Source organism: Eleutherodactylus coqui, chromosome 5, assembly GCF_035609145.1.
Source record: "Eleutherodactylus coqui strain aEleCoq1 chromosome 5, aEleCoq1.hap1, whole genome shotgun sequence".
In the NCBI taxonomy this organism is placed as follows: domain Eukaryota; kingdom Metazoa; phylum Chordata; class Amphibia; order Anura; family Eleutherodactylidae; genus Eleutherodactylus; species Eleutherodactylus coqui.
Genome location: NC_089841.1, coordinates 95,368,305 through 95,382,548, shown reverse-complemented (window position 1 = coordinate 95,382,548; position 14,244 = coordinate 95,368,305). Strand labels below are relative to the sequence as shown.

Here is a 14,244-nt window from a genome sequence, read left to right as displayed (position 1 = left end):
TTTTTCTTCTTTATCTTGGTAGAGCGAGCATACAGTCTTCCTGAGCAATCGAGAGAAAAAAGGTACAGTAATCCCAGAGCTGCGTACTTGACTGAACATTGCATCAAACACAAACGTACGTTCAGATGCCTACATGCTGATTGTGCTGAAGACCTTGCAAGTGGGGAAATCTGTACTAATATAGCAGAATAACGTAATCCGCAGGCTGCAAATTGGAAAACTAGTTGAAAGCATGACGATTGCAATATGTGTATGAGTACATATATGTAGTGTGTATATAAATATCCATGCTGAGAAAGATAATTCAGTGGAAGTAGGAATAAAAGTTATAATGCAAAGACGTCCGCTATTTCGAATACTTGAATACTCAGGGCAAACCAACGTGGAGGTCCCTTTGTTGTCTTACACTCTCTGCTTGACTAGCACAGTACTGCTCTGCACTATTATAAATTTGAGGACATAACATGATTTCACAGGACTTAAAGGGGTTTTCCCTGTGCCTAAAACTATATAAGTTAGATATACTAACTGCAGTGCTGAACCACCATGACATCTAACAGGTGACATTGCCCGGCTAGAAAGCCTGGTGATGTTCTGTAAACCTGTTTGGTGGACTTGCAATGTAGACTTGCTATTGGCTGCAGTGGTCATGTGGGTAAATAACCCATGTGACTGCTACAGCACTTGTAAACAGAAGACCAGGAGCACCCCTCTGGGGAACATCACGATAGTGGCGAATGAGTATTCTGTTTTTTGTTTTTTTTGTTCCTGTAGACTGCACCCCCCTCCCGCTGCCAAAAATGACCTTCGAAAACCCTTTTTACATTTGGAATTTATTAAATCAAGATTTTGCCACTTTATGAAGTAATCATTTTTGAACCTCAGGAGATGATTGATGAAAAAGTGTACATTTTACGATATAGGCTTGTGTGTTTGAGGGATGTAGCTTTATGCCACCTGTGTGGTTGTAGATGCTATGGTGATGATGAGCGAGTGAGGCACAGCATGTAGTTACATAATGCCTACACATGGGGCAGGGTTGTTTTGTTAGCAAACTGTGCCACATCATGGTAAGATCCAGTATATATACATCTTAGCTTGATGTGATGCAGTTTGTTATCAAAACAACTCTGCTCTCATGTGTTTGCATTATGTAACTACATGTGTGCCTCACTCACTCATCATCACCATAGTGTCTACAGCACAGCTTTCATTTCTTATACTGCTAGGGTAAAATGAAAGCTGCGCTGTGACTGGGTGCTATGGGCAAGAAAGATTTTCATTTAGACAACTTTCATACGAGTGTGGTGCTGTGATAATTTTCCGTGGCCCACCCTGTATAACAAACTTCACTGGAAAGTAGATTATAAACAACCATAGAGATTCCGATACATACTCCCGGCAAACATTTTAATTTAGATGCATAAAAGAAAAGTCTGCGGAGTCTTTTGAAAAATTCCGCTTGTGTCTGTAATAGTAGTCCAGTGGGGCAACACACAAAGGATCCTCCATGTTGGATTGCCCTGAGTATGTAATTTATATTAGAACTATTATTCCCAATTCCACTGAATGTTTTTACGGAGCACTGATATTCTTATACACTACCGTTCAAAAGTTTGGGGTCACCCAAACAATTTTGTGTTTTCCATGAAAAGTCACACTTATTCACCACCATGCGTTGTGAAATGAATAGACAATAGAGCCAAGACATTGACAAGGTTAGAAATAATGATTTGTATGTGAAATAACATTGTTTTTACATCAAACTTTGCTTTCGTCAAAGAATCCTCCTTTTGCAGCAATTCCAGCATTGCACACCTTTGACATTCTAGCTGTTAATTTGTTGAGGTAAGCTTGTGAAATTGCACCCCACGCTTCTAGAAGCATCTCCCACAAGTTGGATTGGTTGGATGGGCACTTCTGGCGTACCATACGGTCAAGCTGCTCCCACAACAGCTCAATGGGGTTCAGATCTGGTGACTGCGCTGACCACTCCATTACCGATAGAATACCAGCTGCCTGCTTCTGCTGTAAATAGTTCTTGCACAATTTGGAGGTGTGTTTAGGGTCATTGTCCTGTTGTAGGATGAAATTGGTTCCAATCAAGCGCTGTCCACTGGGTATGGCATGGCGTTGCAAAATGGAGTGATAGCCTTCCTTATTCAGAATCCCTTTTACCCTGTACAAATCTCCCACCTTACCAGCACCAAAGCAACCCCAGACCATCACATTACCTCCACCATGCTTAACAGATGGCGTCAGGCATTCTTCCAGCATCTTTTCATTTGTTCTGCGTCTCACAAACGTTCTTCTTTGTGATCCAAACACCTCAAACTTGGATTCATCCGTCCACAACACTTTCTTCCAGTCTTCCTCTGTCCAATGTCTGTGTTCTTTTGCCCATCTTAATCTTTTTCTTTTATTGGACAGTCTCAGATATGGCTTTTTCTTTGCCACTCTGCCCTGAAGCCCAAAATCCCGCAGCCACCTCTTCACTGTAGATGTTGACACTGGTGTTTTGCTGGTATTATTTAATGAAGATGCCAGTTGGGTACCTGTGAGGCGTCTGTTTCTCAAACTAGAGACTCTAATGTGCTTATCTTCTTGCTTAGTTGTGCAACGCGGCCTCCCACTTCTTTTTCTACTCTGGTTAGAGCCTGTTTGTGCTGTCCTCTGAAGGGAGTAGTACACACCGTTGTAGGAAATCTTCAATTTCTTAGCAATTTCTCGCATGGAATAGCCTTCATTTCTAAGAACAAGAATAGACTGTCGAGTTTCAGATGAAAGTTCTCTTTTTCTGGCCATTTTGAGCGTTTAATTGACCCCACAAATGTGATGCTCCAGAAACTCAATCTGCTCACAGGAAGGTCAGTTTTGTAGCTGCTGTAACGAGCTAGACTGTTTTCAGATGTGTGAACATGATTGCACAAGGGTTTTCTAATCATCAATTAGCCTTCTGAGCCAATGAGCAAACACATTGTACCAGTAGAACACTGGAGTGATAGTTGCTGGAAATAGGCCTCTATTCACCTTTGTAGATATTGCACAAAAAACCAGGCATTTGCAGCTAGAATAGTCATTTACCACATTAGCAATGTATAGAGTGCATTTGTTTAAAGTTAGGACTAGTTTAAAGTTATCTTCATTGAAAAGTACAGTGCTTTTCCTTCAAAAATAAGGACATTTCAATGTGACCCCAAACTTTTGAACGGTAGTGTATATGGTGCAGCCGCCATCCTGGGACGGCTTTTCTACTAGTTTATGTAAGATCTGCACTGTTTCCTGAATTCTGCATGGATGTTATCAGCTACTTGTGGTTGGGGCTTTACAAATCTCATGCTTTTTACTTCTTTGCCAATTCTGCTCTGTGACAGGAATGTAGCTTCTCATAAGTTGACACGTATGGATAAACATTAGTCTTTTTCTTTCGGCTCTGTAGGTCTAGTTGTAATATTGGGTATATAGAGGGAATGAATGCAACAATCCCCAATGACAATTCAAGTGTTGTCTTTTAGGCCCAAATGCCCAATTCTAGCTTGTTATAACAAGAATCTCCTATAGGAGGTGCTAGCAAGAAGTTCGGACTTATTCAGATGCATGCCTTTGATTTTTGGTGGTGAAAACCAGCCTGCCTTTAGTTTGTCTGTGCGCCTGGGCTGAGTTCTTGTGCCTTGCCTGTGTGCTTTTACTTCTACATGTCATCCATTTTTTTTTCTCTCTTGTACACAAAAAAGGAATGTGGTCCGAGCTTTTTTTCTAACATTGCTATGTACAGCAATGATCAATGCAAAGCAGAGCGCACATGGAGGTCTTCTGTGTATACTCCATCTGTTTTTTCATTTTGCACCTTTTCAGTTGAATTAGTGACTGTCATTCGAAGGTTTGGACCAGAATAGGACATGCTACAACTTTTTACAGCCTGTCTGTATAGCCCTATTGGCTGTAATGAGTCACTGTGCTGTTCTTGTATAGAAGTGAAAAACCAACAGCACAAAAAATGGGAAAAATACCCTCTCAAGGGGAGATGGAATAAAGAAAATTCTTTTATTGCACCTGGATTTGTGCTGCTGTCACTACATCTGGATATCACTGTGCTGTCCTTGTGCAGTCAATTGCATATATAGACAGAACATGGACATGAATATCGCCCTCGTGAATCCATTTGCTGAAAAACTAGGCTGGGTTCCATTCAGAGGTTTGGCTCCAATTTTGGTGAGGATATTTTTGAAGTAAATGTTCACCTTTTATTTTTTCTGCTTACATGACCAAACATTTACTGGGCTAGCAAAAGCGGGGATATACCTGGCATGCAGTACAATATTGATTCTCTCATATCTTAGTCACATTTGCCATATGAATGCATCTCATGCATGATTTATTACATCAGGAACATGATTACGTGTTTGTGTCAGTTTTACAGAAATAAAAAAAAAATTAAAAAGAAATAACATACCAAAAAATCCAGCTGACCACAAATCTTATTTGGTATTTTCCATTGTACTTTTCTTGAATAGAAGTGACTTCAATAAGAAGGTATTTGTTGCATAATAGGAATTCCAGAAATAGCAGTCATGGTAGATAACAATATAAATGGTTTTTATAAAAGTGTGATGAGTCACTTACTGTACTTGATAACTTGTATGTCTCCAACATAATTGGGCTGCAGCTGCTCTACAGATGTGTGTTAGGGACATGCTGTCCATCATTTGTTTCATGTCTTAGAACACATTCTGCATGTTTATTTTTTTTTTTTTTTACTGATTCTTGGTAAAACCTTCTTGCCTATTTAAGTGAGACGGCACAATTTCCTTTACCTCTACTTGGTAAAGAATTTTGAGACAGTCTGCTTCTCTTTTGCTGCCTCAAGCGGCAGTGAAGTCAGACAAATGTCAGGTCAGGGTGTTGGCTTTTATTTTTAAACTAAAAATGAATGATTTTATTTAAAAGGCCACAGTTCTTTAATGAAATCTTTTGATATATGATAAGACCCCTCCTGATCACTAGAATGTATAGCCAGAAGTGCTAAGCTGATTTTATTTTATTTATTTGCTGTGATTTTTGTGCTCTTCTTTGAAATTGTAGTAAAGCTGGCCATGGGCATAAAGCTAGCCGGTATTAGTGCAGTATGTCTCCACCAGAGGTATTGGTTGGCCAGGCTCAGTTAGAGGTAACGCCCAGGTCACGCCCAAAGCTCCCGATTGGCTCCCGCGACCAGTGGATGCATGGTACACAAGTACCCCAATCGGGAGCTTTGGGCGTGACCAGGGCATTACCTATAGCTGATCCCGGCCAACCCATATACTTTTGGTGGAGACATACTGCACTAATACTAAGCTGGCCATGGGTATAAAGCTGGGCATGAATAGGAGATATTTATCTGCAGAACTTTGGCAGATTCTGCAAAATTTTGATCACGTCTCCCGACAATCCTCTGTCTATGGTGGTCATAAACCTAAGACTAATAACAAATCATATTAAAATAAAGGTACCCATACAACTTCATTACCTGTCGAGTGAATGCTCAGACTCAGTTATTCTTTGGCCAGGCATGCTTATGTTTTCAAGTTGGAGAGTGGAATAAGCTGATGCTGGACACCATGGGCAGCATGTTACCTCCTGTTGAAATCCAACATAGTCAGTCTTTCTTTCCTCTGACATCTGCCTCCAGGGGAGAGTTGGGATTGGGTCATTGGATACACAGAACCTACACTTTTTCCATCCATGCATATGTAAATTTTACAGTGAATACTTTCTTTTCTCCAGGATTGAAGAGGAGGATTGGGATAGGTATATGGCTCCGGCAAAACCAGAATGTGAGAAGAACAAAGTTAGTCGCACTTTCAGCTTCTTGCGGAGTAGGATGTCTAGTACCCGGAACAAAAACAAGGTGACTGCTATTACCTGTTTATTTCGTTGAGATGCTCTTTATAGAGTACAAACAAAATCCACTTATATTTCTTAACTTCACTGAGCCACCATTTAACTTTTATTTTGCTATGATCTTTTTGCAATGGATGACTATCAGTCGAATAATCGCTCGGAAGAGTGAATTCTAGTGATAGTTGTTCAGTCTAAACACGGCAGCAACAAGGTGACAAGCGATAAGTCACTAGTTGGTTCATTTCAGCTTACCAAAAGAATAGTTGCTGGTTGATCAAAACTTGTGATGTGAAGTTGGTCATTCCTATTTGAACGACTTGTGAACAACTTAGTATGGAGATCCCTCTATGAATAGAAGACGCATTACGCATGGAACGTATATTTTAGTCACGTAAATACGCTGCATATTTAGACGACTTCATACGTCCGTATGAATGATCCCTGAAAGTCGAGTTCGCACATCTGAATGGAGTGTTTTTTGCAGCCGATACATGGATTTTTACAAACCCCATTCAGAAATTCCTACCACAAATCTGTCACTTGTGAACTCTCTCTTACCGACCCCTGAGCAATACGTACAAATAATATGTATACAAGAACATCATATATAATAATGCACTCAGCGTGTTGGTTTCAGTGACCACAGTTACTTCTAGAATATGTTTTACTGAGCGCTATGAAGTACATAAAATATTAAGAAACCCCTCAACCTTCACATAATTAAGGGGCCGCACCTTGGACAGCTATTGATAAAATAATTGTACAGCCGACAGTGGTTTCCCCCCGGCTCATCTCTACACATGAAGCCTCGGCTGTTTAGGGTGGTAAGCTGCATCCAGAGAGCTCTAGTGACGCTTATCTCTAGGGACATAGAAGGATTGGGTGTTGAAATTCAACAGGCCTGATTCTTCTTTTCACGTCTCTAAGGGAAAAATAGAGCCCACCCGTCCATGCACACTAGAATTATCCAGGCCCATCAAAATTGGTGGGTTCATACGATTAAATACTAATGTGTATGGGAGCCCTTTAGTCGATAAAGCATAGACTCCCAAATACTGGTGGTGAACTGTACCTGCTTTTATGAAATTAGCAGAAAGGATACAGAGCACCAAGTAAGTGACACTATAAGGGACAATTCTTCTCTTTAGCAAAACTGTCCAACAGTAAGACGGTTCTTGTTGGTCAGAGCAACCAATCACAGCACAGCTCTCGTTTTACCTCCGCAGCTTGAGAAAATGAGAGCTGCGCTGTGATTGGCTGCTATGGGCAACAGGGACCGTCTTACTGTTAGGCAGTTTTGCTAAATGAAACTTTGAGTTTCTGTTTCCATGCATGTCAAATGTATGTATCTGAGCACCATTAAACGGGCGTTATAAGGGGTTCATATCGGGAAGATCATCTGTAATAAGCCTGTATCAGATGTGTTTTTACACTTGCGGATATCTGGCAGGAGTCCCATACTGCTTTATTAAACCTAATTGCTTTAGCATGCATCAGCGGTGTAATATATTATCGAATTTGTCTTCCCCATCATTTTTTTTGATAGATATTGAACATTAACTGCTCACACTTGGTCATTTCTGACATGTTTGAGGGAAATATAATTTCGCATAACAACATTGCTATGCTGATGAAGAATAAATCTAATTATTGTCTGAGCCTTTAAGTATGTTACTCATTTTCTCTCATTATATTAAATATGACTCATGTCCTCTGTGTCCAGTTTAGTAAACCCCCTGCTTATTTGTGGTCTATGAGAGACATTGGCCTTGATATATTAAGTGTAGTAGTTCTACGAAGAGACAGGGACCTTTCCAAGTTCAAATGCATGTTAGCCAGCAGATGTATCATAGAAGGGGTAGAAGTTACAGCCCAAAATCTGGACTCTGAGATGCAGAATTGATTACTAGTAACCCCAGTACACTTTGGAGTGCATTACTCAAACTATAGTTTCTTTTTGTTTTAGTCTACTCTGTAGGTCACGAATGGTCTAAACTTTTTACTATAGGATTTGCTAATTGTTAAGGTCAACGTAGATGATCCATGAGGAACAGGGACAGGTAGAGATGCAGGAATTGTTAACATGACTGGCGTGTTATAGCTCGATTTACAGCATTGTAGTACATTGTTAGGCTGTCATACTACTATCAAATTAATGTTTGCTGCATCTGTAAATGTGGCACGTGAAGATTCTGCTCCAATTTTGCGTGCTACTTTGCAGATCCTTCACTGTTTTCATAAAGGTCCATTTGTACATTCAGATTAAAAATATATATATATTTTTTATGGAAGTGCTAGAAATCCAGTGAAGAACAAGTTCACAGTGGGAGCCCCACACAATTTTGAATCTGTATCACATTAGAAGTAGTCTTTGCTAAAAGACTACTGAAAGTTAGTCTTTTAATTCTTAATAAAAGGAGTAAACTGGTTTTTAACCACGAAACGAGTGGCTCAAAACTAACTTTTATAAACCCAAGATGAAAGGAAGGCGGAAGAAAAGGAGGGAGGGTAGAAGGTTGAAGAAAGTGAGATAGGGAAAAGGAAAATAAAGGTTAGTGATGAGCGAGCATACTCAGTAAGGGCAATTGCTTGAGCGAGCATTGCCCTTAGCGAGTACCTGCCCGCTCGAGAGAAAAGGTTCGGCTGCCGGCGGTGGGCAGGGAGCAGCGGGGGAGAGTGGGGCGGAATGGAGGGGAGATTTCTCTCTCCCTCTCTCCCCCCCCCCCCCCCCCCTCCCCGCTCTCCCCTGCTCACTGCCGCAACTCACCGCTCACCCGCACCGGCAGCCGAACCTTTTCTCTCGAGCGGGCAGGTACTCGCTAAGGACAATGCTCGCTCGAGCAATTGCCCTTAGCGAGTATGCTCGCTCATCTCTAATAAAGGTAGATCTAATATGTACGACAGCAGGGGAGGCCCAAAAGAGACTCGACTTTTGTTAAAATTACCGGCAAGGATATATAATTATGGAGGTACAACATCACTTAGGAGCCAGTTTTTGGTAAAAAAGAACAAAAAAAAGAATCCAAGAAGCCCAGACTGAATAAAAGCTGGAATACCTATTATCCTCATTAGTACAAAGGTCTTCCGTGTACATTAAATTATCCAGGGCCTCCAACTACATCAATCTTGTGGGAGGTGATGGAGATTTCTGTAGTTTAGGGATAAACTGGCACATCGCTAAGAGGAGAAATTGAAGTAAACCTTTTTTAACTTTAGAGATGATCCTGGTATCGTACCACTTACACATTCAGGATGTGATAACGATTTCAGTACAGAATTTGCGCTGAAATCCTCATCAAATCTCCAATGAATGTAAGAAAATAAATTCTACATGAAAAACTATGAATTCTCCCCACTTGAATAAGACACATTGAATAGTGCAAATCCTCAAGCGAATACGCAGCAGAAATTCAAGTATCCACCCCAGAATTCTGCCGTGGATCTTCTGTAAATACATGTTGGGTTTACCATAGGCACATATGAATTAAGTGATCATACACTAGTAATGCTAGCAGATATACTGTAGTTACTTACACAGTGTGCTTTTGTGTGGTGGTGGCGTAACATCAAGAACTATCCATCCCTGATGTGTGGTTTACTGATAGACTGCAATCTACTACAGTATGTTGTGGACACTGCTGTAGGTCGTGATTACTCCCCATCTAGTGGCCATTTGTAAGGGTCCTTTTAGACGAGCTGATTATCATTTGAATGAGTAAACAGGCTGGGCGAGAGCGAACGAGCTAACAATGAAGTTATTCAAACAGACAGATACATGGTTGGCTCGTTCAAAGGAGAATCTATCAGCCTTTCACGTTGAGGAGGCCATTTGATTTTCTCTTTCCTGAAATGTGTACAGTCACATACATTCTGATTTTGTCAGCTCCTACCTAATGATTGTTACATTTTGTCAATTTATTTCATTTAATGTTTTTCCTTTTCCTTTGCAAAATCTGGCAAAGACCAAAAACAAGGAGACGAAGGAGAAGGTGAACAGACATCAGTTTGTAACGGGCACGTTCTCAGGTGTGGTTCCATGTTTGGTGTGTGAAAAGGCTCTCCTGGGAAAAGAGTCATTACAATGTTCCAGTAAGTACGTGTGAATGTGAGATGGAATTTACCAAACCAGTGAGACCCACCTCAGTCTCCGATGTATGGCACTCGTGATTGATTTAGCTGGTGCAGTTTATGCATTAGGACCCTTTTACATGGAGCGGGTGTGTTCAGTTTATCACTTGATTGTGCGAAACTGAATCCTTTAACGTAAACGAGTGAACAATGGCCGATAATTTGTTTGCTTATCATTCATCGTTCAACTTCTGCATAAAAATCAAACCATATTCATCTATGAACAACTGCCTATTTGCTGTGAATGGAGGCGGGTGACTGGAAGAGATCTCCGGCGCACTCCGCTTCCATTCAGTAAGTTATTATTGCTCTTGTGTCAAAAGACAACGGTCTGTGCCCAATGATGTGTTTAGACGAGCAATTCTCATTCACAAAACCGTTCAAAAGAACTAAAGTGAACATTAATAAGTCAATTTAAATGTGAGTCAATGTCTAATGAAAATCAGGAGGTTTTCGTTTGTTCAGTTTCAGCCAGCTTAAAAATCGGTGTCGACTCATTTATTTGTTGGGCAGTTTAACCCCTGATTGTTCAGTGTTTCACATGAGAATATGAAAGACTAAAGATAAGTGAACAAGAACAGTCTAAACAGGCTGCCTGAGCGCGAACAAGCCGGTGATGTCACCAATTGTTCATTCGCGTAAACAAGAATCGTGAGATTCTTGTTCTGTGTAAAAGGGCCATAAGAGTCGTCCCATGTAAAAGGACCCTTTAATTATTTACATCGTCCTAGAGGACAATGTAAGTGCTAATAGAGCTGATTATACAATTAGATTCCCTACTCCTTCCAGCTCTCAGTAGCCGCCATTCTTCAAGGTTCCCCCTGCACTTCAATAGTTTAGAAAATCTCTCCATGTAATTATTAGATGTGTAGTGAGTGCTATCACAGCAGCCTGTAATACTTTATCTCCTGCCCCAATGCACCAATTGCGTGATAGAGGGGGGTTGTATATTATATGGCGTTATTTTAAAGTTAGTTTTGTGGGAGGCTAAAGGCCCATTTACACGGAGCGATGATCGCTGAAACGACAGTTTGAGTGACAGCTTTGAGCGATCATTTTGCATAAACTATTCAGTAGCTACTCAGCTACTTGAGAGCAATTAAGTGTGCAAATGAAGCCTTAGCTGAAAGCAATTAATAGCCCGAGGGCTTTTATCTGCATTCAGATCCTTTGTTCTCCAATGGGAAACAATGCTATCAGCACTACCCGTGGAGAACTGCTGATAAGGCTGAACGATGATTTTTAGGTTGGACTGAATTTAATGATCAGCTAGCAGTGCACAAAAAGTGCGCGATGGGCGCGTTTAGACGCACCGATTATCGCTGAAACAATCGTTTTTTAGCGATTTTTGAGCGATCATCGCTCCACGTAATTGGGCCTTAAGTTGCTAATATTTGCAACAAGTTTGTCACCGTTGTGCAGGCTGATGATATAATAGTCACACTTTTAAATATGCCTAGAGATGTGGAAGCAGTTTTACGCCATACACCAAGTGGAATGAGATTGCAACAAATTTTGCGACTGTTTTGAAAAAAAAAAGTTGCAATTGTTAAATGTCTAAAAACCTTACAAGTCACAAACCACCCTCCTACCCCCTTTTCCCTTTGCTTCAGAAAAATGAAGTGAGAAGCATAAAATGGCCAAAAGTTGCAAATTTTTGAGACTTTTTAGAGTTAAAAGACAAAGCTAAACTATTTCATATGTATAGAGTATCAGTCCTTTTGCGTTCTATGAGAATGATGCTGTGATGTGATTATAATTGTACAGGTATATAAGCACTATCACTGGAGAGAACCCATTAATATTCTAATGAGAATACTCTACATATGCAGCTATACAGTAGCTATTTCTGTCTTCAGGTAGACTTCGTTATTTATACCAGTCATTGACCTTCTATCTACCATGTCTTTACCATGTGGTAGTCCGACATTAATTATATGTCAGTGGCTGTGAAAATTGTGTTCACGTGTGTTAAATAAACAGACACGTCCAACGGTTGTTTCAGGAACGCTATCTTTTCTCCTTAGGGAGAGCACCAAGAAGGTGAGTGAGTGAGGAGACTTATAAGGCCATTCATGCTCCTCTGGGTAGCATGCAAATAAGGAAGATGGAACAATACCTCCGCAGCGCCACCTATTGGAAGGCAGCATTGCTGCAAGTCAATGTCAGACTGTTTATACAAGCCTTGTAACTATGACTGGGAATTGACATTTTTGTTTGGCACATTCTACATCTCTATGGACACGAGTTTAGTTTTAAGAATCAAATGCAGCATATGGTAGTAGTATATGAGACCGATTCAACTGAAAGCATCATGTACAGTTTTATAGTTCTAACCATCAGACGTTCTCTCCCCATCTTATCTTGATGAGCACAATTACAATGGAACAAAGTCTGTCCACAGTTTCATAGGAGAGTTTAGCAGACCCGCATTGGATGTCCTATAAATCTTCCTACACCTACTTGGCTCCTCTCCCATTCCGCAGTATAGCAGCATTGATACAGATATATGGCTAGCGCATTTCCTGTGAGGTTTCGAAAGTTTATATAGGATTTAATAGTATTTTTCCTGTTTTTCAGATTGTAATGTGAATGTTCACAAGGCCTGTAAAGATGCTGCTCCTGCATGTTCAAAGGTGAGTATAAAATGGCATAAGATGTGCAAAAGGATAAAGGAGGTCATTAATATTACCCCCCCCTTCCCCGTTTCTCAGGAGATATTGTCATTTTAAGGTGTCATGCCTATGAGAAGAGGGATTTAAGTACATTATGTATATAAGCAGACCGGAACATTAAATATCTACATGACTAATAAATCACTACAGAGGGAGAAAAGACCCTGCCCATGAGGGCTTACAAACCTAAAGGGAGGGGGAAGGAGACAGTGTGTGGAGTAGAAGTCGCTCAAAGTTTTGGTTACGGCAGGTTAACAGTAGGTTGTAGGCTTTTTTTGAAGAAATTTTTATTTTCTACTTTTTTGAGACTTTGCAAGTTGGTGGAGAGGCGATAAAACGCCGCCTGAATATCGTGACCATCTGAAGCATTGGATTCCATTGCATCCATTCAGATGAGCGATTTTCCACCGCGTAAGTTCGGCACACTGGAAAAGCTAGCGCATATGGTGTGCATTTCGTCTGGGTGCTTTTACGCACAGCCAGAAAAGATAGGACTTGTCTAGAGGTGAGCGAGCGTACTCGCTAAGGCAAACTACTCGAGTGAGTAGTGCCTTATGAGAATACCTGCCCGCTCGTCTCTAAAGATTCGGGCGCTGGCGGGGGAGATCGGTGAGTTGCGGGAGTGAGCAGGGGGTAGCGGGGGGGGGGGGGGGAGGAGAGAGTGGGAGCTCCTATGGGAGCTTCTGTTGCCGTGATCAGCCAGCAAGGGCAGGAAGAGAAACTCCAGCCTACGCTGTACATACGGCATTGTCTGGCTGTGTGAACTGGGGTGAGAAAATGGGAGATTTAGCCTGCGATGCGGATGGACGAAAATCGCAACGCCCATGTGAAAGAGCTCTAAGGGAGAACAGAGGAAGAGGTCTTGGGAGGACCGCAGATTACATGTGGGACGTTATCAGGATATTAGGCTAGATATATGAAGGAGACAGGTAGTGGACAGACTCCTATAACATTGATAATATCTTGAATTGGATTCTCTGGGGAACAGGCAGCCATTGAAGAGCTCGTCAGAGGTGGCTTAGCTGGGCAACAGAATTGAGGTTGGATTGGAGGTAGCAGTAGTTTAGATGGGAGATTATAAGGGCATTCACTAGCATTTGTGTTGAAAGATCATATACAAGAGGTGCGGTTTGATATTATTATATTCGTATATGGTGTATATTCTGTTGTAAATAAAAAAAGAATACATTATTATACTTAATGCATTAATTTTCAGTGAAATGCAATAATCTCCTTTCTATAAGGTGTCGCCTGCATGCTGTGAACAGAGTTGTGTTAGTGAAACCGTATTCATGGGAGTACAGGCGATGACTTCACTAGAAACCCATGACAGCACTGCGGTGCATCCTATTCAGTATTCATGGGAAGGTCTCATGCCATAATGATATTGCTAGATTCCCATTAACTGCTATCATTTTAGTATCTAGCTGTATTGTGTGCAGTAGACTGGTGGACATAAATGTGTCTCGTCATTAGACCTGCCGTCGGCTTATCACATTAACCTGCAATCTGTGCCAGGTCTTTCAATCCTTCCATGAACCTGCCTTGGTATATAATGTGT

General features: G+C 41.0%; 1 protein-coding gene across 6 annotated transcripts in view; it reads left to right on the top strand.

Moving 5' to 3' along the window:
- Positions 1 to 14,244, top strand: part of ARHGEF28 (Rho guanine nucleotide exchange factor 28) — a 205,320-nt gene that overhangs the window by 144,271 nt on the left and 46,805 nt on the right. For all 6 annotated transcript variants that reach the window (XM_066602904.1, XM_066602905.1, XM_066602906.1 and 3 more), the window contains 4 exons: positions 23 to 62; positions 5,764 to 5,887; positions 9,843 to 9,969; positions 12,589 to 12,644. In XM_066602904.1, coding sequence (XP_066459001.1) covers positions 23 to 62; positions 5,764 to 5,887; positions 9,843 to 9,969; positions 12,589 to 12,644 — 347 coding nt within the window. The remainder of the gene's footprint in view (positions 1 to 22; positions 63 to 5,763; positions 5,888 to 9,842; positions 9,970 to 12,588; positions 12,645 to 14,244) is intronic.